The sequence below is a fragment of the Marmota marmota genome, unplaced genomic scaffold, assembly GCF_001458135.2.
Source record: "Marmota marmota marmota unplaced genomic scaffold, marMar, whole genome shotgun sequence".
Taxonomy (NCBI): domain Eukaryota; kingdom Metazoa; phylum Chordata; class Mammalia; order Rodentia; family Sciuridae; genus Marmota; species Marmota marmota.
The window spans coordinates 6,940,773-6,965,868 of record NW_026000240.1 but is presented as its reverse complement, the minus strand read 5'-3'; the positions used below and the strand labels follow the sequence as shown (position 1 = coordinate 6,965,868).

At 32.6% G+C, this 25,096-nt stretch overlaps 1 protein-coding gene across 9 annotated transcripts in view; it reads left to right on the top strand.

Moving 5' to 3' along the window:
* Stxbp5l (syntaxin binding protein 5L) overlaps positions 1 to 25,096 on the top strand; it is a 347,451-nt gene that overhangs the window by 169,176 nt on the left and 153,179 nt on the right. For all 9 annotated transcript variants that reach the window (XM_048794363.1, XM_048794362.1, XM_015486887.2 and 6 more), the window contains 3 exons: positions 2,375 to 2,447; positions 6,424 to 6,571; positions 7,310 to 7,377. In XM_048794363.1, the coding sequence (XP_048650320.1) occupies positions 2,375 to 2,447; positions 6,424 to 6,571; positions 7,310 to 7,377 (289 nt within the window). The remainder of the gene's footprint in view (positions 1 to 2,374; positions 2,448 to 6,423; positions 6,572 to 7,309; positions 7,378 to 25,096) is intronic.

Here is a 25,096-nt window from a genome sequence, read left to right as displayed (position 1 = left end):
ACAGTTGGCAGCTGGCACTTACTGTTGCCAGGCTTTCCAATAAACATCTTCATGTACATCTAACCTTTAGTTATTATTGTGTCATTTCAATGGGTAAATGAATTGGAAGTCAAAGAAATTAACTAATTTGCCCAAGTTCAAACTCTTAGTAAATAGTAGATACAAAATTGAACCTAACTTTGATTCCTAAAGAATTTTTTTTTTGTTCATTAGTCATCACAGCATATAAGGTACTTCTATAAAGTTGAGACCTCTGCTGCCAGTTTTTGTTATTTGTAAAGAACAACAGTAAACTAAAACAAATATAATTACCTAAAATTATGATTTATTTATAACTTTATACATATCAGTGTCTCAGTTATTTTAATAGCCCTTACTTTATAACCAGTAAGGAAAGAAGGCAAAGTTATAATAACTAGTCACATGGAACCCTGCTGTTCTTCAAACTGAAAAACAAAACATTGAAACAAGATTGAAAACCTTAAAACAACTCTATAGACAAGTAAAAAGAGAGAAAGTTTCAGTTTGAGAACAATTCGAATAGCAAACAGTATATAGACATTCTGTCACATAGATATATATCCAAGTACTATGCACCAGCAAGTGCCAGCTCTTTTTCAGGATTTTGTTTTGTGTTTTACAGTTTTTCTCTCATACACATGTGGGTTTAAACATAAACCTGAATAGGCTCAATAGCTGCTTGGGTCTGGAGGGACTATGAAAATTATGTATTCCAGTATTTAAATTTCACATCCAAGATTTGAATTCTTTGAACAAAACTCCTGCCAAGTGATTGTTGGATTTAGGATTTAATAATTTTCAACATAGCCAGTATAAACTGCTAATATGATGAAAATGAGGTGGGATTCAGAATCAGAAGGCCTGTATTAAAGTTTTAGCTTGATCATGTACTGCTTGCATAACCTTGTTGTCAAGCTCTTAACTTCTTTGTATCTGCTTTATAGCATAAAATGGAAAAATAATAATACGTATTCTAACTATTGAAAATCAAATATCATGAACATAAAATTTGTTTATAAATACCTCTTCCTTAAATTGAGAATAATTCTTTTGCTATAGCTTTCCTTTAGTCCTTTATTATAAAAAAGCAGTGACTTCCTTGACTCTAACTAAATTAGTATCCCTATTCCTCTAAATGTAAATAATTTTTATGTCCTAATTTATCCCTATCCCTAACCGTAGTCATAGCACACATAATTTCCAGAAATTTTCTTATTTCTTTACTTACTCATGGTTGGAAAACATCCAACTACATGAGAAAGGGTACCTTGACAGTCTTATTTCCCATATATCCATTGTTCATAAAACAGTTCCGGAATATATTGGAAGAAGGAAAAAAACTGAATAGGCTCAGTAGCTGCTTGATGAATTTAATTCCATAGTATTAAGTTTCATTTTTTCTTGTTCTCCAAAGTAATGTTAATATTAAAATTTAGAAAAAAAACATAGTTTTATAAAGTTCTCTGCTATTTTGGCTCTTAAGGGAAAAGGAAATGAAGGAGGGAGGGAAGGTTAGATTTTAGAAACTTAAACATATTAGACTATTCTCATACTCTCTGCTTTTTCTAGATATATATTCCTGGGCACAGAGTAGGCAATCTCTGTTTGCACCATTAAAACAGTTCATACATCAAACTTCCAGAAGAGAGAACATACAATACACAGCAAAAGATAATGAAAAGTTTCTTAATGCCCTTCCTGAGACAATGATGTTACCAATTTATTTATTTATTCTCCCCAAAATAATCTATGTATATATGCACTCACTTATCTCTTCTTTTGTTCAAATGACAGCAAAAGAATGTACTGTCCTATATTATACATTAACACAGTCCTCCTAACTCTGAATTCCATTCATTTTCATTATATTGGCAGCATTTGTGTTAAGTCACATTAAATTGAAAGTAAACTTTAGTACAAGTACTGTTACTTTCATAGGGAGGTGAATATGGAACATATCGAAACAGAATTAGTACTTCCTCAGTACATCTAATGTAGGCATGATATCAGATCTAAAATACTAAGGTTACAAAGAGTATAATTACTTGTAAATGAAAGTGATAACCTCATCTCCTCACATAACTCATTACTATCACCACTCCATAATTATCTGATGTATTTAATTCCATAGTATTAAGTTTCATTTTTTCTTGTTCTCCAAAGTAATGTTAACATTAAAATTGAGAAAAACAACATAGTTTTATAAAGTGCTCTGCCATTTTGGTTCTTATTTTGGTCTTCTCAGATCATTTAAATAATAATAATTATTTGTATAAGAACTAAAGAAAATGAAATTTTGGTGATTTTTATGAATGCAATCTGAAAACTTAAATTTTTAAATTTTTACTTGTAGAATTTCAAGAACCCTATGCTGTCGTCGTACTTCTGGAGAAAGATCTCATTGTAGTTGATCTGACACAAAGCAAGTAAGTTATTTACGTATAGATTAACATGAACTATTTTAAAATTCTCTTCATTACAGTTAAATTGAAGAAAGTACATTTTAGATAATTGACTTTTTAGTATTCTTTAGATGGTTAGTTTTCTTTATGTGAAAAATTGTTTTTCCAAAATTTCAGAAATATGATTTAGTTAAATGATCAAAACTAAACCAAAAGAGAACTGAGAATATTTTCAGACATCTTTAAGACAACACCTGATATTTGGATAGAAGCATTTGAAGACACAGTACATAAAGTGGATCACATTTCTGCCATCTCATTAATAAGCAAAAACAATTGTTACAAAAACTTGCAATTGTTATAAAAAATGTTAACAGACAGATGGCAGCTAGTCTATTGACTGGAAGAAAATTGATTAAATGAAAATGACATGTGATAAGCGGGATCTTGGGGATAGAGAGGATTGGGGTCTTCTTTTACTTTCTATTCTTTTACATTATGTTGTGGACATTTGAAACAAATAGAGGATATTTCTGGAACAGTGGTGCTCTCAGCTCCCTTATGTTGGCAGTGGACTTGAAATTGATGAACATTGTCTTCAGGCTATACATTTTTATTATAAATGGTGATAGGCATGAAATTAATTTCCCTCCGTGTGTATTCTAGACCCGCTGATTTTAATCCCTTATGTCTAAAGAAGAATTTTGTATATTCTTTCCTCTTTACCTCGAACAATCTTTTTTTATGAATATCTTAGGAATCTCAACTTAGAAATCACTTCCTAATTAAAAAGAAATCTTGGTCAAATATCCTAATACTTCATAGCCCACATATTCCTTACTTCATATTGACATAGACACAATTTTCCCTTTGTTGTTTAAACATTGTCTCCCTAATAAACAATAGGCTCCATGAGAGGTTGTATGCTCACATGGAATTAGGTTCTCAATAAATTTTTGTTAAATAAATTCGTTTGAATTAAACTTTCAACATAGCTTGTAAATATAAGAGCCAATGTTCTTCTTTATACTAATTTGCCACATATGTCAATAATTTGAAGGAGATGTAGGATTTTGACTCTAAGATCATCATAACTGTGAATTCTGGAAAGCCCTACATATTAACATTAAACTTGATTAATTTTGTGTACATGTAAGGATTTATATTTCTTCATCTAACAAGTTCTTTTGTAAGTTTTATTAAAATGTGTTCTTCTGATCGCCTTGGTGCTCAGCTCTGCTTTGCATGTAATATTTGTTGATTCGTCATACCTGTCTAGTATCCTCCAAGACTCACTACACTTACCTTTAATACTTCACTTTTCAGTGTGTTTATTAAATTTTTTTTCATTGTGGCAAAATATGTGTAACATGAAAGTTGCTATACATGTGTTATGATTCTCATTTCTTTATATGAATTTACATTTTGTTTACAAGTTTTATCTAACATTTTACTTTTTAGCACTATTTCTTTTTTTTTCTCTCATTTTAAAAATGTTTGCTGGGCATGGTGGCACATATCTGTAATCCCAGGTACTTGGGAGGCTGAGGCCTCAGCAACATCGAGGAGCTAAGCAACTCAATGAGACCTTATCTTTAAATAAAATACAAATTAGGATGGAGATGTAGCTCAGTGGTTGAGTTCCCCTGAGTTCAACCCCCGATACCCCCACAAAAAATGTTTTATTAGTGTATTATGTAATAATGAGGTTTAATTTTATGTAATCACATGCATGCATAGAATATAATTTGTTGTATTTCAGTCCCTAGAATTTTTTCCTTTTTCTCCTTTCCTCCCTTCTCCTTTGTTACTCTACTGGTCTAACTTCTATTTATAGCTTTTTAAATTAATGCTTTATAGATATGCATAAAGGTGAAATTCACTGTGACAAATTCACATATGTACATAGCATAATTTGTTGAATTTCATTCCACTCCTCCTCCCTTTTCCTCCCCCTCAATCCCTTTCTTTTCCACTGATGTCCCTTCCATTTTCATGGGATTCACACATATGATTTTTTTTCCTTATTTTTGGTCTCACTTCCACATATGTGAGAAAATGTTCAACTCTTGATTTTCTGATTCTGGCTTTTATCACTTAGCATCCATTAAACAGAAAATACCATATTTTTATTCTTCTTTATGATTGAGTAAAATGCCATTGTGTGTGTGTGTGTGTGTGTGTGTGTGTATACACATCACATTTTCTTTATCCATTCATCTATTGACAGGTACTTGGGCTGGTTCCATAACTTGGATTTTGTGAATGGAGTTGCTATAAACATTGATGAACCTATATTTAGTTCTTTCAGATAAATACTGAGGAGTAGATAGCTTGGTTAAATTCCTAGGTATTTGATCCAATTTGAGTTTGGACTTTTGCTTTTTTAACACATGTGACTTATGTGATATTCCCATTTCATTCACTGTTACATGAAATTTAACATGTCCAAACTGACAGTATATATTCCTTTTAAGTAGATATGTTGAGTATTGAAACAAGTTGTAACTTGGGAGTCCTTTTCAAATCTCTCTCTTACCATTTAATTTCCAACACGAAGGAAAAAAAATAGGGTTTACAAATTCTTCTTCTTGGTTTCTTATTTTCATTTCCACAGCATTGTTTTTACTTTTTTTATATAAAAAGCTATAGTAAATTTTTGTTTCTCTCTTCAGTGCCTTGTCAGGAGCCTATCATTGTTACCTCTTGCTATTACCAAATTGTAAGATGTAAGTCTGGAAAACAGATTATTTGTTTTATGTCTAATTCTTTTAATTTATATTTTTTAGAGAGAGAGAGAGAAGAGAGAGAGAGAGAGTTTTTTAATATTTATTTTTTAGTTATTGGCGAACACAACATCTTTGTTTGTATGTGGTGCTGAGGATCGAACCCAGGCCGCATGCATGCTAGGCGAGCGCGCGACTGCTTGAGCCACATCCCCAGCCCTTTGTCTAATTCTTCAATCTCAGAAATGTTAATTATAATTTGAAACAGAAATTTTAATCTATCTAGTTTAGCCTACTTGTTCTTTACTATGTCTAGCTCCTTTCTACTTGATTTTGTATATACTGTTGTCTTTATCTAGAATATCATACCTTTGCAGCATTTCAGAGTGGTAGAAAGAAAATTCCTGTCAACACACTCCCGATCACATATACAAACACATATCCACACACTCACTATATTCTCTCATGATTGGATTAAATTCCTAATTAAGTTACTAATAATATGAGAAAATTATTTTTAACATTCATCCCCCAATAATAATATTAAATCAGAAGTAGTGTGATCACAGACTTTGAACAGAGGCAGCATAGACTACTACTCATTTCATGTTGTACAGTGCCTGTTACATGAGATGTTTTGAATAAATTATAGCTACAAGATTTTTTTATTTTATTCTGTATTCATTCCTTTTTAAAATTACAGTAGGCTTGAGGAAATTTATTACATCCATAAATCTTCATTCCAGCTCTGTTACTTGAGAAATGATCTTTAAAACATTCACAGATACGCAAACACCGACCAGTATGCACATCTTTTAATTACTCCTTCAAAACATAAAAAATTTGCCTATTTATAACCTCCCTTTAGAAAATATCAAATTTTACTGATACTTTAATATTTGCATATTTTATATAACTATTTATGTGAAATACCCATTTAATATGATTTTTAAGGAGTTGAGTGAACTTTTTGCATATATTCTGTTTAATTCATTTTATTTGTATTATCAAAGATATGCCACTGTGGAATGTTGGCTTCTGAGAAGAAAATCAATTTGAGTACTTTTCTATTTGTATTAATATTGCATTTTATAGATGACTGTTTTAAAAAGGCATTTGGTTTGTGTAATTCTTGTATTTTAGTACAAGAAAACAAGTGAAATTTGTAATTAATATTTAGAGACATTTTAGAGCTTACTTTATAAAAAATATTTTTTATAAAATTCTTTTTTATCTTTGCAAAATGACACTAATACATTTTCTTTATCTATTAGTTTTCCTATCTTTGAAAATCCATATCCCATGGACATTCATGAATCACCAGTTACATGCACAGCATATTTTGCCGATTGCCCTCCAGACTTGATTTTAGTACTGTATTCTATAGGAGTCAAGCATAAAAAACAAGGATACAGTAATAAGGTAAAAATTATAAGCAAGTTTTCTTATATTCATATCATTTTGACATACTTTTTCTTTTATTTTCTGACTTTCCATACAAAAGGACTTGAGCTAAATTCTTTTGAAATCAGAATCTGGCATCATAAGTGATATAACTTCTGAAATACAAATTTTCTGAATTTTACATAGTTTTAAGTCTACACAAATATAAATTTCTTATACATTAAGTATATAATTATATACAAAGATTTTTAACATATTTGTATGCTATATATTTAAACTAACATTAAAATAAAAAATATGTAACCTTTAATTATTTTAGATGAAGGATTATATTTTAAGACATTTGTGTCATTTCTCCCTTGTTTATCATTTATTAAATAAATAAATTGGGATGAAAAACTCTAAGAGGCGCTATTTATATAGCATTATGTTAAAATGGTATCATAAAAGATGGGTAGCACACAGACTATATGATTCATGTAGCAATATTGTATTTGTACAATTAAAAATACTTCTTTGATTTGTTTATATGAATGGTAACATTAACTAAAATCTAGTTTTAAAGGAAATAGAATTGTGTGTTTAGAGAGGTGTTTGTTCATTGAAAGAATTAAAAGGTAACTTCACATTTCATCCTTTAATATTTTATAGCAATTTAATGTTAAGCAAGCCTTTAAAAATATTTTCATTTTAAGTTTCAAAGTCATTTAAACTAAAAAATAAAATGTATGTATTCTTCTTGGACAATCTATTTAGGAGTGGCCAATCAGTGGAGGAGCTTGGAACCTTGGAGCACAAACATATCCAGAAATTATTGTCACTGGGTAAGTAAGATGTTATGTGAGCTGTCAGTTTATAACAAAAATATGTTTGCTGAATCTTGACCCTTTTGGGTAATTGTGCTCTTTTAGACTAATAGTTTTTTAAGTAAAAATATAAGAAATAGCTTCAATTGAAAGATTTTAATCTTAATGGAAGAGAGAAATTCCTGCTATGTCCAGGAATCATTGCTTTATATTCCCTATTGAATGGTTTTTTAAGTGTGCTTCAACTTTATGCTGTTAGTGGGATTGTAAATCAGTATAGCCAGTATGAGTATAAAGGTTCCTCAAAAGACTAGTAATGGAACCCCCATATGACCTAGCTATACCACTTTTAGTCTTTATCCTAAAGAATTAAAATCATCATGCTATAGTGATACATGAATACCTATGTTTGTAACAGCAGAATTCACAATAGCCAAATGATAGAACTAGTCTAGGTGTCCTTCAGTGGATGAATGGGAAAAGAATGAAATTATATCATTTGCAGGAAAATGGAACTTGAGGCCACTATGTTAAATGAAATAAGCCAAATGCAGAAAGTTATTGGTTGTATGCTTTCTCTCATATGTGGAAGGTAAAGAGAATAAAGGAAAAAAAAAGATGGGTATGATCTCAGAAAAATCAAAGTTAGTAGAGAAGAGGAAATGACCCAGAGGGAAGGAGGAGCGAGGAACAAGAGGAGTGCTGGAGAGTGATAAAGACCAAATTATATTGTTATATTATGTGCCTGTATAGATATATAACAAGAAATCTCACTATATGTATAATCATAATGCACCGATAAGAAATATGGAAAAAATAAGTGTGCTTCAAAACCAGTAGCACCACAAATTTTCTTGTTTTACATGATAAACTCTTCATATTCTAATATTAGGAATGAAAAGAGAGACACAGCTAAAGTTAATCATGAAATCTAGACAATAATAATGAGTTCTGTCAATGGACAGATATAGTAAAGGTACTTTTCCCCACTAATTACAATCCAAATCCCTGGATGTTATGTGTAAGCCAAACATAAAACAACTAGGAAATTAGACTGGCTAAGGTATCCAAATCCTAAATACAAGTATGCTACTAAATTCCTTATGTCTTCTTTCTGTCTCATATATCCTGTAAGTGGAACTAAAGAAGCTGGTAATGTGGAACTGTGAATGTGCACAGACATGAAAATAAATAAATGAAAGCCAGTACTCTAACCAAGGGATATGGAAAGTGGAACATTATTAAGACATAAAACTTTTAAAAAATAATTTCTCTAGACATACAATACAGACACATACACACATAAACACAAATCCACCACATCCTACTTTAAGGAAAGGCCAAGTGGGAAACCTAGGCTTTATCAGGTTATAATGGAGTGTTCCAACTTCCCCAGATTATCAGAGAAAGCAGAGTAGGAATATGTAACTTTCAGCTCCACAGGGCAAAACTTGTCCTTTGTGGTATCAGTGGTGACCACAAGGGAGCCAAAATTCCCGCCATTGTCCGGCAGTAATGAGGAGCCACTACTCCCTACCCCTTGTGTTAGTGGAAGTCAATGAGAGAAGAATGAAGATAGGGCTGAAAAATGATCTAAGAAAATAATGGCTGAAAATTTATCAAATTTAGCAAAAGATGTGAACTTACAGATTTAAAAAGCTGAGTAAACTCCAAGAAATCCATATCAAGATACCATACTCAAACTTCTAAACCTAATCACAGAGACAAGAGTCTTGAAAACCACAAGAGAGAAATGACACCTTACATGTGTGAAAGCATATTTCTCATTAGAAACCTTTGGAGCCAAAAGGAAACTTCAGTATTCTTCAAGTACTAGAAGAAGAAGAAAAAAAAAACCCTAAAAACAAGAATCCAGAATCCTAAACCAGGTGTAGCAGTATATGCTTGTAGTCCCAGTACTCAGGAGACTGAGGTGGGAGGATTGCTTGGATTCACGATTTCAAGACCAGCCTGAGCAATACATCAAAAACAAAAATAGAAAGAAACCAGCATCCTATACCCAGTGAAAATATCTGTCAGGAATTCAGAAATCAAGACATTCTCAGATGAAGGAAACTAAGAGAATGTATCCAACATGAAACCTACCTTTAAAAAATTGGCTAAAGGACATTGTTTGCACAGAAAGGAAATGGAGGAAAGTTGGAGTATCAAGACAAAAGAAAAAGCCCAGTAAATAAAATTTTGGATAAATACAATAAGCTTTCCTTCTCTTGGGCTTTTAAAAGTATATATAATATATGATGGTCAAAGCATAGATTGTATTAACATTGTCTAATGTGGATCCAAATGTGTACAGGAAATATTTAGGCTGATTATAAGTAGGAAAGGGTGAAAAGATGTAAAGGGAAATAGAGCTTTTGTATTTCCCTTGACCTAGTAATAAAGACATCTTTGTGTTATGAATATAAAATGTAATGTAAAAGTTGACCACTAAAATTTTAGACAAAGAGATATACTCAAAATATTATTGGCACATCAAGATGTATACAATAAAATAATTAAGGTAATCAATAGGAGAGCAGAAAATGAAAACAAAAATAACTAGGGAAAAACAGAAAAGAAAAATAAAAGCAACAGACTTAAGCCTGAACATATCAATATTTACATTAAATATAAAACAGTCTAAATACATCCATTCAAATATACAGATAGGCAGAATGGATTAAAAATCATGACCCGTGTGTGTGTGTGTGTGTGTGTGTGTGTTTATATTCACTTCAAATGTAATGGTATAGGCAGATTGAGAGTAAAAGGATGGAAAAAGACTATAAAAAAGAATCAATGGAGAATAATGTCAGTCAAGTGGTAGAATAGAAACTCTGGACTTCATTCTCCATAGATACTAACTTTTTAACTAGTGTACAGTTCATACGTTTTTTATGAGAACTCTAGAGTTTGGAAGTTGGAGTACTCCAGGTAAACTCAAAGCCAAGAATAGCACATTGAATTGGGCAAGGAAAGAAGTTTCATCTAGAACTTAGCCTCTCTTCCAAGCTGGCACAGCCAACAATCAGAATAAAAGTGCAACTTACTGTTTTTCTTTCGAAAGTGAAAGAGAAGAATGAAGCATACATCTAGTGTTGGATTTTCGGCAGCTGCTTAAAGAACTGGTTTCTGTTTTACTGGACAGAGCATTGATGGCTATGCTTTGGATACCTGGGGGCCACTGAGAACAAAGAGAGTTCATCAGTTTGTTTTAGTATTAAAGAATTTTCAGTACTGCAAACAGATACTAGAGGTAGTAGATGTATAAGCTTTTGAAAAAATAAAACTAAAAAACTTTTCTAATTGGAAGTTTACAGAAAAGATACATCTCCATGAAAGATTTGAGAGCCCTGCAGAATATCTTTCAGTTTGGGCAGCTCAAGTGACCAGCTAAAGTGGGCAGGGAATCTTAATAGGTAGGGTATGAATAAAGTGAGGGACTAAGCCTGTGAAGACTGCACTTGTGGGCAGTAGCGGATTGAATTTCCTGCCCCATGAGTGGAATTCTTGGGAGGCTCCTGAAATCCAGACTTTCATCAGAGGTTGACAAGTACCAGGCCCTAGGGGTGTGTTGATCTAATTTTTCCAGCGTGGACACCATCCCACAAAACCCTTGAGGCCTGAATAGACCTAAGTGCTACCTGCCAGAACTCCCCTCATAAAACTCTGCAGAAGCTTTACCTTGGGAGTGCACAGATGTGGTGGTATGAACAAAACTCCAACTTCCTAATCTATCCCGCTTCATACTGGTGAGAAGGGAAGCTGAGACTTATTTCAAACAGTTTTAGTCATAGGCTACTTCAACTGGCAGCTCAGAGAACAGCATAAAAACAGGAGGGGTTAACAAACTCCAGCCCAGTCTCCCTCATGCTCCCTTGCTCACTATCTCTGTGTGTGTATCTTCTTGCTGTGCTGATTGGTTCAGAGACACATGCATATTTGTTTCTTTTTTTTTCATTTTTAGCATTTTTTTAAATAGTTATTTCTTCTTTTCTTTTGAGGATTGGGGATCTTTTTGGTTTATATATTTTGGTTTTGTTTTGTGTTGTTTTCATTTGTTTCTCTTTCTCTCTTTTCATCTCCTGCTAAGGGTCAAATTCAATTGTTCTCTCTTCCTCTCCTCCTTTACTTCACTTCTCCTATTGTTTTTTGCACCCTCCTTATAAATATCACCTGCTACATCTCTTTGCCATTTCTGTTCACTTTTTTAAAATTATAAACTCTTTTCCACCTTCCTAGCACATTTTGTTTTCTCCTAATTAACTGTATTTTACCGTCTTTTAGAACTAATTTATTTATATAACTCCTGCCCTCACTATTAATGCTGATGCAGTTATTACTGCTGTAATTGACACCTTCTGTTTAAAACCTGATCTAGTTCATGATTGTTATTTATACAGTTGATAATTGCTGACCCCCCCCCCCGTCTCTCTCTCACACACACACAGACACACACACACACACACACACATAAAAGGATCTAAACAATCATAGCTGGACTTCAGGTCCCACACCTTGTACCTTTCTATTCATATATCATTCCTGTTTCTGTGGTAATTAATGTTGTAGATGTCATAGTAGGAATTGGGTATTTACTTTAATGCTGTGTATTGTTTGCATCTTTTGTCACTATTGTTTATTTCACAAAGTGCTAGGAACTTACAGGGACACTACAGCCTCTCAGAATGGACATTATCCTACTGAACTAAGCTCAACCAAAACACAGCATACATTGCCATCCACACAAATTAACAACACTCAATCTTCAGCTACACTTTAATACAAAGAATTCAAAAATCAACCCAAACTAATTAGACTATGTAATTCCTACCCCATTCATGTTGCTGTGACTATTCATATAGTAGATTACATAGTAAACACTTGCAGTCAAATGCTTATCCAGTTTGTGGTTTTTTAATGTTGGTACTGTTGTTGAATACCAACCCCACCATTCCTATATAGGTGGCAATTAGTGTTATAGACATAAAAATAAACACAGACATTTATCTTAAATCTGTGCACCTGTTGCTAACATTAGTGCCACTCCTGGCTCCCCTCCCCAAGAGGGGCTGGAAAGACATTGGGACACTTCAAGATCAAAGAGGAGAAATTCTGCAGGTGAGAAATACATCTCAATCAAGCAATAATATATCTCATCCTACACAAAATCTAACCCTACATTGAGCTCTGACTTTGTCCCAGTTCAGAGAGTTGAGACAAAAGCTCCAAACCAACAAGGACCTAAAGAAAAACAATCACAGCTGGACTTCAGGTCCCACACCTTGATATCTATCTATTCATATATCAAAAAGAGAAAAGTCTCATGACAAAAGAGATAATTACACACAAAAGGACACGCATAATAAAGAGGAAGGGAACTCCATCTCAACTGATGCCCAAGTTCAAGACCTCTGAAAACAGGAAGAAATAAGCAAACAAATCTCGCTTCCCCAAATTCACAGTACCCCAACAAAGGATCCCACTGATATTGATATGGACAAAATCTCAGATAAAGATTACAAAAAGCTGATTATTAAAATGTTCAAAGAACTAAAATAATATCTAAGGAAAGAATTAAGAGAACAAACATGGGAGATAAATAACCATGACAATAAAGAAACAGAAACAGTTAAAAGAAACCAATCAGAACTCCTAGAAATGAAAGACACAATCAATCAAATGTAAAATTCACTCAAAAACATCACTAATAGACTACATTTCATAAAAAAAACCTCAGCTTTTTTTAAATGAAATAAATGTAAAATTCACTCAAAAATATCACTAATAGACTACATTTCATAAAAAAACAACCTCAGCTTTTTTAAATGAAATAAAGTATTTTAATATCATTAACCTCCAACATTAGTATTCCCTTCAAGCATTCAGAATATATATGCAAGAAAATACATGTGTATATTGCTATGTAGAAATATTCATTTTTTATACAATAAAAAGCTAGAACTGACAACTTCAGCTTTTAAAGACACAACTTCAGGCCTTGAAGACAGGTTATATTGATCTTGAGTACACAGAATACAATAAAGGGAAAAAATATAGGACATGATCAGAATATGCAAGAACTCTGGGGCAACGTTAAAAGACCAAACTTGAGAAACATTGGTATAGAAGAGAACATGGAGATACAAGCTAAAAGCATTAAGAGCATTTCAATGTGATGGCTACAGAAAACGTTCCCTATCAGAAATGAGATAGACATCCATATACAGGAGGCTTATAGGACCCCAAATAGACCTATTGAAATGAGAAGCCCTCCAAGACTTAGCATAATCAAAATTCCCAAAGAAAGGAAGATCAACAGAAGACTCTCACTAAATGAGAGTCAAAACAGTATTAAATAGAGCAAAAATAAAAATTGCAGGAAACCACAAACACATATCCATACTAATGCTGAATGTTAATGGTCTCAATGCCCCAATTAAAAGACATAGATTAGCAAAATGGATCAAAAACAAAAAAAGGCCAAAGTGTATGCTGTGCAACAGACTCATCTTGTTGGCAAAGATACCCACAGGCTGAAGGTAAAAGGATGGAAAAAATATTCCACACATACAAACCCTGAAAATAGGAGTAGCTATTCACATATCTGACAATGCAGATTTCAAGTACAAATTAATCAGAAGAGACAAAGAAGACCACTCTATCCAACAAGAAGATACAAAGATAGTAATAATTTGTATCCCAAATGTCAGCAGTCCAATTATGAAAAAAAATCATGATATTACATCCCAAATAGACCCCCAACACAATAATACTAGATGATTTCAACACACCCTATTACCAATAGATGGGTCATCAAAACATAAAATCAATAAAGATATCTTTAATCTAAATAATACTATAAATCAAATGAACCTAATAGTCATATAGAGAATATTTCACCCTAGAACAGCTGAATTTATTTTCCTGTCAGCTGCACATGAAACTTTTTCCAAAATAGATCATATTCTAGGCCACAGAGCAAATCTTATCAAATACAAATAAGGGATGTAATCCTATGCATCCTATTAGAGCATAATGAAATAAACTAGAAATCAACAGGAAGAAAAATAATAGAAAGCACATGGAGATTGAACAGTACTTTCTTAAATGAATAATGGATCAAAGAAATGAGAGTAGAAATTAAGAAATTTTTATAAATGACTAAGAACAGAGATATGACACATCAAAATCTGTGGGACAGCATGAAAGCAATTTTAACAGTAAATTTATAGCACTGAGTGCCTACATTAAAAAATTAGAGGGATCTCAAATAAATAAATTTATGTTCCATCTCAAGGGCTTAGAAAAAGAACAAATTAATTATAAAATCAATGAAATTGAGAATAAGAAAAGAATACATAGAATCAATGTAAATGAAGTGTTGGTTCTTTGAAAAGATAAATAAGGTTGATAAACCCTTAGTCAAACTAACCAAAAGAGAGAGAAGACTTAAATCAGCAAGATTAGAGGTGAAAAAGGAGATATCAAGGTAGAACCTTCTGAAATCCAGAGTATTATCAGAACCAACTTTGAAAATTTATACTCCTATAAGCTGGAAAATCTAGAAAACACATATGCATATATATATGTGTGTGTGTGTATGTGTGTGTGTATATATATATATATATACACACACACATATACACACACACACATATATATGGGGGGTCTATATATGTGTGTATATATGCATGTATATGTGTGTGTCTCTATCTATCTATTTGTCTATCTCCCTACCCAAACTGAATCAAGAAGACATAGAAAATCTAAACAGACCAATATAAAGTAATGAAACTGAAACGGCAATAAAAAAGTTCACCGACCAAAGAAAAGCCCGGGAGCAAATTATTCTCATCTTAGAGCTACCATACCTGTAAAAAATAAATCATAGCAGTCTTTTTCAAAAATTTCCATGAAATTGAAATGTATAGAACACTCCCAAGTATATTCTATGAAGTATTTATAACCAATACCAAAACCAAACAAAGACTCATCAAGGAAAGAAAATTATAAGCCAATATCCCTGATGAACATAGATGTAAAAATCCTTAATAAAATGTTAGCAAACAACATTCAAAAACACATCAAAAAGATAATACACGATGATCAAGTGGGTTTCATTCCAGAGATACAATATCAGTTCAACATATGCAACTCAATAAATGTAATTCACCCTTTCAAAAGAATTAAGGACAAGCATCACATGGTCATCTCAGTAGGTGCAGGAAAGGCCTTTGATAAAATCAAGTATCCATTTATGTTAAAAATGCTAGAGAAGCTAAGCATCAAAGGAGCTTACCACAACATTGTAATGGCCATTTTGGACAAATATATATCCAACGTCATACTGACTGGAGAAAAACTAAAAGCATTTCTCCAAAATCAAGAACAATACAAATCTGTCCTCTCTCACCACTTCTGTTTAACATTGTCTTCTAACATTAGCCAGAGCAATCAGCAAAACAGCAAACCAAAGGGATACAAGTAGGAAGAGAATTCAAACCATCTGTGTTTGCTGATGACATGATCCATGCCTAGAGGACCCCCAAAAAAATCCATCAGAAGACTTCTAGAGCTTATAAATGAGTTTATCAAAGTAGCAGAACACAAGATCAATACTTATAAATTAATAGCTTTCCTGTATTCCAACCATAATTGAGCCAAGGAAGAAATCAGGAAAGCTATTCCATTCACAGTAACCTCCAGAAAATTAAATACTTGGGAATTAATCTATCCAAGGAGGTAAAAGAGCTCTACAATGAAAATTATAGAGAACTGGAAAGAAATTGAAGAAGACCTTAGAAGATGGAAAGTCATCTCTTGTTTTTGGATAGGCAAAATTAATATTGTCAAAATGACCATAAGACTAAAAGCAACAGATTCAATGCAATCTCAGTCAATATACTGATGACATTCTTCACAAAACTAGAAGACACAATTTTTAAATTGATTTGGAGGAATAGCAGTCCCAGAATAGGCAAAGCAATACCAAGCAAGAAAAGCAAAACAGAAGGCATCAAATACCTAATCTGAAATGATACTATAGAGTTATATTAACAAAAGACAACATGATATTGGCATCAAAATAGACAAAAAGTCCAATTAAACAGAATAGAAGACATAGAGACAAATTTACATACTTAAAGTCATCTGATACTTGACAAAGGTGCCGAAAATATATTTCCCAGCACTAACAAATGGTGCTGGGAAATCTAGAAAGTTATATGTATAAAAATGAAACTAGACTCCATTCACTCTGCACAAAAGTCAAATCAAGGTGATCAAAGACTTGGGAATTATACCAGAAATCTTGCAACTGTTAGAAGAAAATACAGGGTCAACACTTCATCATATAGGTCCTGGCACCAACTTCCTTAACAAGATACCCAAAGTGCAAGAAACAAAAACAAGCATCAGTTAAGTGGGATGTCATCAGACTTAAAAGCTTCTGCTCAGCAAAGGAAATAATTAAGAACATGATGAGCCTACAGAATGGGAGAAATCTTGGCTAACTACTCCTCTGATTGGGAATATATCTAGAATATATAAATAACTCACAAACCTGAACACCAAAAACAAAACAAAACAAAAAAACCAATAATAACCCAATCAATAAATGACCAAAACTAAATAGAAACTACTCAAAAGAACAAACACAAATGGCCAACAAATGTATGAGAAAATGTTCAACATCTCTAGCAATCAGGAAATGCAAATAAAAAATACACTAAGAATTCATCTCAACCTAGTTAGAATGGCAACAGTCAATAAAACAAATAATAATAAATGCTGCCAAGGTTGTTGGGGCTACTGCAGACTAGTACAACCACTCTGAAAAACAGTATGGAGATTCCTCTAAAAACTATGGATGGAACCACCATATGACCCAGCTATTTCCCCAAAAAGTTCTAAAATTGACATACTATAGTGATACAGCCACCTAAATGTTTATAGCAGCACAATTCATAGCAGCTAAATTATGAAATCAACCCAGTTATCTGTCAAGAAATGAGTGGATTAAATTGTAACACACACACACACACACACACACAATGGAATTCTATTCAGCCATAAAGAAGAATGAAATTATGACATTTGCCTGTCAATCGATGGAAATGGAGAATAGTGCATTAAGTGAAGTAGGCCAAACTGAGAAACAAAGTTTAAAGGTTTTCTCTCATATGCAGAAGCTAGAGTAAAATAAAGGAAAGGGAAAGGGAAGAATAAGATATCATAAAGATAAAGATAAGATCAGTAATGCAGAAAATCAAAAGGCTTAGTGGAGGGATGGGAAAAGGAGACAATGAAGAATGAATTCTTTTAAAAAATCGTGCATATATAAATATACCAAAGGGAATTTCATTTTTATGTATAAATAAAAAGAATTAATCTAATATAAATAGATGGGTGAAAGGAAATCTACTACCATAGAAGAAGGAGAACAGGGGAGGGGAGGAAGGATGGGAGGGAAGTGGGGGGATCATGAATTGAAGTTGAATTTTATTTATGAGTTTGTCAGGATGAACACAACTACTATATATAACTATAAAAGTACTTTGTAAAAAGGAGAAGAAAGAAAGAATGGGTCAGATAGCTATTTGAAGAAACAATTGCTGAAACTACTTAAATTGGAGTATGAAAATGCAATGGAAATGGAAAATGAACATTGAAATTTAAGAAACTCCAAGAACCCCACCTAAACGATACAAAAATACACATACGGAGACGTTGTAATCATAATATCAAAAGTGAAAAGACAGTCTTGAAAGCAGCAAGAAGAAAACTTTTCCTAAGTACCAGGGACCCCCTATACCATAAGATTATCAGCAGAATATTTTTCTGCAGAAAAATTGTAGGGATGATATTTTCAGAATAATGAAGGTAAAAAGGTGACAATTAACAATACTATACCTGATATAACAATCCTTCAATAATGAAGGAGAAATAAATACCTTCCCAGATAAAGGCTAAAGGGAGTTCATTACCATGAGAGCAGCCTTAAATAATTTTAAAAAAGTTTTTTAAAGAGTTTTCTTTAAGCTGAAATAAAAAATGCTATTAAAAAATGCCAAAATATGCAGAAGTTCTCTGGTATAAGTAAATTTCTAGACAAAATATATAATATTGTAATATGTAATGTGGTATATAAGTTACTTTTAATATAGATATAGAATTCAAAATAAAAAATGAAGATAACTATATAAAACTGTATTAATGGGTACCAGATATAAAAAGATGTAATTTCTAACATCAATAGCAAAGTTGGTAGAGTTTTTGTATTTAATTGTTATTACAATTTTAAAGTAACTTGGTATAATTAAAAGATGGTTTATATAATCTCAGTAGTAACTATAAGGAAATATGATAGAAGATGTTCAAAAGGAAATGGAAAAGGAATCAAAGTATGCCACTACAAAAACACATGATCATTTGAAATAATGAATTTGATAAATTTCAGCACCCTTTTTTGATAAAAACATCCAAAATGAAATTAGTTTATATGAAAGGGCCATAGCAAACATCATACTCAATGTGAAAATCAAAATATCAGAAACAAGATAGATATGCCCATTCTTAACACTTCTATTCAACGTAGTTCTAGAAGTCTTAGCCAGAACAAAGACATAAAAGGCATCTGAATAGGAAAGTATTATGTTGGCAGATTAAAATTTATGTGTAGACATCCCTAAATATTTCACACACAGACTCTGTTGGAACTAATAAACAAATTCAAAAAAGTTAAAGGATGCAGAATCAACAAAACCAACTATATTTCTGTACACTAATATTAGACAATCTAAAGAGGAAGTTAAAACAATGTCATTTAAGATAGCAGCAAAAAGAATAAAATATTTAAGAACAATTAATGTGGGAGATAAAACTTGTACATTAGAAAGTACAGAACACTCCTGAAAAAATTAGAGGACAAAAATAAATGGGATGACACCCTTGTTTATGAATTTGGAGACTCCTTTTTAAAATGCCCATACTACCCATAGTGCTCTAAAGATTCAATATTAAAACCCCATTGGAGGGATGGATTCAAATTAAAATGCTTCTTCTCAGAAAAGGAAACAATGATGTAAGGACAGAGTCTACAGATTGGGAGAAAATCTTTACCACATGCACCTCTGATAAAGCATTAATCTCTAGGATATATAAAGAACTCAAAAATCTTAACACCAAAAAAAAAAAATAACCTAATCAATAAATGGGCTAAGAAACTGAACAGACACTTCACAGAAGAAGAAATATAATCAACAAATTTTTTTGAAAACCCATTGGAATTCTTTGGAAAAATAGGAAAAATATTCAAAAATTCACATTGCATCTCAAAAGAATCCCAAGTGACCAGTACAGTCTTCAGAAATTAAAGTTGGAGTTTTCACACTTTCTGATTTTAAAACATTATAAAACTACTGTGCTTAAAGCAGTATAATACTGGTATAAAGAGACATACAAAACAATGGAACAGAATAGACAGCCCAGAAATAAACTTCCACATATAGTCATATGATCTTTATCTTAAGTGCCAGGGATACATGATGGATAAAGGGTAGTCTCCAAAAAATGATCTTTGATCTAGATATTCACATACAAGCAAATGAAGCTGGAACATCATGTATAGAAATTAGCTCAAAATGGTTTAAAAACCTAGACTCAAGATCTAAAACTGAAGAAGCATATAATGAAACATATGGGAATACTTTAATTGGATTTGGAAATGATTTCTTGGATATGATGGCCAAAATACAAAATCACAAATGGACAAATTATACTACCTCAAACTTCTGTGAAGCAAAGAAAACAGAGTGAAAAGGCAACTTTGTAATAGGAGAAGGAATTTGCAAACCATACATCTGAAGGGCTAATATCCATTATGTATAAAGTATTACATTATATATAAAGAGCTACAACTTAGGAGCAAAAACCAAACACTTCAATATGAAAATGGGCAAATGACTTGAACAGACATTTTCTATGTCTGACAAAAATGTACAAATAACTAACAAACAAATGCTCAGTATGTTTAGGGAAATGCAAGTGAAACTCACAATGAGATAGTACCTCATCCACACAGGATGGACACTATCAAAAATAACAGAAAACAAGTATTGGCAAGGATGTGAAAAAATTTCAATCATTTTACACTTTCAGTGGGAATGTAATATGATATAGCTACTATGGAAAGTATAATGGTTTCACACTTTGTGATTTTAAAATGGTGCTTCTAAAAAAATTTAAAAATAGAATTATTTATTCTATTAAGTTGATCTATGGAATACAATAACCCCAATTCTGTATATATCTATCAAAAATAATCAAAAAGAGAATCTTGAAGAAACAGTTGCACATTCACATTTTTTATGTTGTAATTTTGTATTCTTTCCCATTTTTATTGGTTCATTTTAATTTATACATAATGGTGGGATTTTCTGTTATATGACATTATAATTTGGTCAGTATCATTTCTAAGTATTTCCCCTTTCCCTCCTTTCTTGCCTCTTCCTGGTCCCTTTTCTCTATACTGTATTGATCTTCCTTTGATTTTCATGAGATCTACCCTCCCACTCTCCCCTTCTTTTTTTTTTCTCTCTCTAGCTTCCACATATGAGAGGAAACACATGACCTTTGACTTTCTGAGTTTGGCTTATTTCACTTAACATTCTCAAGTTACATCCATTTCCCTGAAAATGACATTATTTCATTCTTTATGGCAGAATAAAATGCCATTGCATGTATATATACCACATTTTCTTTATTCATCATCCATTTATGGATAATTAGGTTGGCTCCATGGTTTTGCTATTGTGAATTGTGCTACTATAAACATGGGTGTGCGTGTATTGTTATAGTACAGTGAATTTAATTCTTTAGGATAAATACCAAAGAGTAGTATAGCTGGCTCATATGGTGGTTTCATTCCTAGTCTTTTGAGGAACCTCCATACTAACTTCAATAGTGGTTGTGCTAATTTACAATCCCATGAATACTAGAAAGTAGTTCCTTTTTCTCCACATCCTCTTCAGAATTTATTATTGTTTGTATTCTTGATGACTGCCATTTTGACCGGAGTGTGATGAAATCTCAGTGTGGTTATTTGCATTTCTCTAATTGCTAACATTGTTGAACATTTTTTTTCACATATTTGTTATCCATCTGTATTTTTTATTTTGAGAAATGTCTGCTTATTTCATTTGCCCATTTATTAACTGAGCTATTATTTTTCTTTTTGGTGTTAAGTTTTAAAAATTCTTTTATATTCTGCATATTAATCCTCTGCCATAAGAATAGTTAGCAAAGATTTTCAGGTTCTCTCTTCACATTCTTTTTTAAAAAAATATTTAATTTTTAGTTTTAGGTGGACACAATATCTTTATTTTATTTTTATGTGGTGTTGAGGATCGAACCCAGTGCCCTGTGCATGCCAGGGGAGTGCGCTACCACTTGAGCCACATCCCTAGCTCTCTCTTCACATTCTTACTGTGCAGAAGCTTTTTAGTTTGATACCTTCCTGTTAACTGTTGGCATTATTTCCTGAGCTTTATGGGTCCCATTGAGATAGTCATTGTCTGTGCCTATATGTTGCAGTTTTGACACTATGTTTTCTTTTAGGAGTTGCATAGTTTTTTTGTCTAATTCCTAGGTCTTTCATCAATTCTGAGTTCACTTTTTTGCAGGTGACAGATAAGGGTCTGGTCTCATTTTTATATACATGGAAAACCAGTTTTCCCAACTCCATTTTTTAAAAAAGGCTTTCCTTTCTACACAGTACTTTGGGCTCCTTTGTCAAGAATCAGATGAATGTCTGTGTGCATTTGTCTGTGTCTTTTGTTTTCTGCCACTACCATGCAGCTGTTGTTTCTATGGCTCTGTAGTATAATTCGAAATCAAGTATTGTGATGCCTCCAGCATTACTTTTTTGGCTTAGAATTGTTTTAGCTATTCTGGGTCTTTTATTCTTTTTTTTAATTTCCTTTTTTTAAAATTATTTTTTAAATATATGACAACAGAATGCATTACAATTCTTATTACACATATAGAGCACAATTTTTCATATATCTGATTGTATACACAGTATATTCACACCAATTTGTGAATTCATACCTGTACTTTAGATAATAATGATCATCACATTCCACCATCATTAATAACCCCATGCCCCCTCCCTTTCCCTCCAACCCCTGTGCCCTATCTAGAGTTCATCTATTCCTCCCATGCTACCTACCGCTCCCTATCCCACTATGAATCAGCCTCCTTATATCAAAGAAAGCATTCAACATTTGTTTTTTTGGGATTGGCTCACTTCACTTAGCATCATCTTCTTTAACTCCATCCATTTACCAGCAAATGCCATGATTTTATTCTCTTTTATTGCTGAGTAATATTCCATTGTGTATATACATCACATTTTTTATCCATTCATCTATTGAAGGGCATCTAGGTTAGCTCCACAGTCTAGCTGTTGTGAATTGTGCTGCTATAAACACTGATGTGGCTGTGTCCCTGTAGTATGCTATTTTTAAGTCTTTGGGGGTATAAACCAAGGAGAGGGATAGCGGGGTCAAATGGTGGTTCCATTCCCAATTTTCCAAGAAATCTCCCTACTGCTTTCCATATTGGCTGCACCAATTTGCAGTCCCTCCAGCAGTGTATGAGTATACCTTATCCCCATATCCTTGCCAACAGTTATTGTTGTTTATTTGCATAATAGCTGCCATTCTGACTGGAATGAGAAGAAGTCTTAAGAGTGGTTTTGCTTTGCATTTCTCTAATTGCTAGTGATGATGAACATTTCTTCATGTATTTGTTGATTGATTGTACATCATCTTCTGAGAAGTGTCTCTTCATGTCCTTGGCCCATTTATTGATTGGTTTATTTATTTTTTTGGTGTTTAGCTTTTTGATTTCTTTATATACCCTAGAGATTAGTGCTATATCTGATATGTGAGGGGTAAAGATTTGCTCCTAAGATGTAGGCTCTCTATTCATCTAACTGATTGTTTTCTTTTGCTGAGAAGAAACTTTTTAGTTTGAGTCCATCCCATTTGTTGATTCTTGGTTTTAATTCTTGCGCCATAGGATTCTTATTAAGGAAGTTGGGACCTAATTCCACATGATGGAGAATAAGGCCTACTTTTTCTACTATTAGATGCAGGATTCTAGTTGTATTTCTAAGTCCTTAATGCATTTTGAGTTGAGTTTTGTGCATGGTGAGAGATAAGGGTATAATTTCATTTTGTTGCATATGGATTTCTAGTTTTCCCAGCACAATTTGTTGAAGAGGCTATCTTTTCTCCAATGCATGTTCTTGGCACCTTTGTCTAATATAAGATAATTGTAGTTTTGTGGGTTAGTCTCTGTGTCCTCTATTCAGTACCATTGGTCTATCAGTCTGTTTTGGTGCCAATACCATGCTATTTTTGTTACTATTGTTCTGTTGTATAGTTTAAGGTCTGGTATAGTGATGCCACCTGCTTCACTCTTCCTACTAAGGATTGCTTTAGCTATTCTGGGTCTCTCATTTTTCCAGATGAATTGCTTTTTCTATTTCTATGAGGAATGTCATATTTTGATCGGAATTGCATTAAATCTGTATAGTGCTTTTGGATGTATGGTCATTTTGATAATATTAATTCTGCCTATCCAAGAGCAAGGTAGATTTTTCCATCTTCTAAGGTCTTCCTTGATTTCTTTCTTTAGGGTTCTGTAATTTTCATTATATAGATCTTTTACCTCTTTCGTTAAGTTGATTCCCAAGTATTTTTTTTTTTTTGAGGCTATTAAGAATGGGATAGTTTTCCTCATTGCCCTTTCTGAGGATTTGTCACTGATATAAGAAATGCCTTTGATTTATGGGTGTTGATTTTATATCCTGCACTTTGCTGAATTTATTTACTAGTTCTAGAAGTTTTCTGGTGGAACTTTTAGGGTCCTCTAGGTATAGAATCATATCATCAGAAAATAGTGCCAATTTGAGTTCTTCTGCCTACTTGGCTGGGTCTTTTATTCTTTCAAATAAATTTTGGACTGTTGTTTTTCTAGTTCCATGAAGAATTGCATTGGTATTTTGATGGGGATTACATTGAATATGTATATTGCTTTTGATAGTATGGCCATTTTAACCATATTAATTCTGCCTATTTGTGAATGTGGGGAATTTTTCCATCTTCTTAAGGTCTTCTTCAATTTCTTTCTTGCATTTTCTATGTTTTCTACTGCACAGGCCTTTCACTTCCTTGGTTAGACTTATTCCTGTGTGTTTTTTAGGTTATTGTAAATGGAATTATTTTCCTAATTTCTTTATCAGCAGACTCATTATTTTTTTAATATTTATTTTTTAGTTGTAGTTGGACACAATATCTTTATTTTATTTTTATGTGGTGCCAAGGATTGAACCCAGAGCCTCCCACATGCTAGATTCCTCCTGTCTCTACTTTCTTCAGTGTTTTTATCATATGGTGCTTAATTTTGTCAAAAGACTTTCTCTACATGCTAGGCGAGTGCTCTACTGCTGAGCCACAATCCCAGCCCCAGACTCATTGTTGACATAAGGAAAACTATTGATTTTTGTATGTTGATGTGTAACCTGCTTCTTTGCCAAATTTGTTTATTAGCTCTAGCGGTCTTTTGGTGGAGCTTTTTGGATCTTCTAAGCATAGTCACATCAGGTGTAAAAAGTGATAATTTGACTTCTTCATTTCTTATGTTTATCTGTTTTATTTTCTTC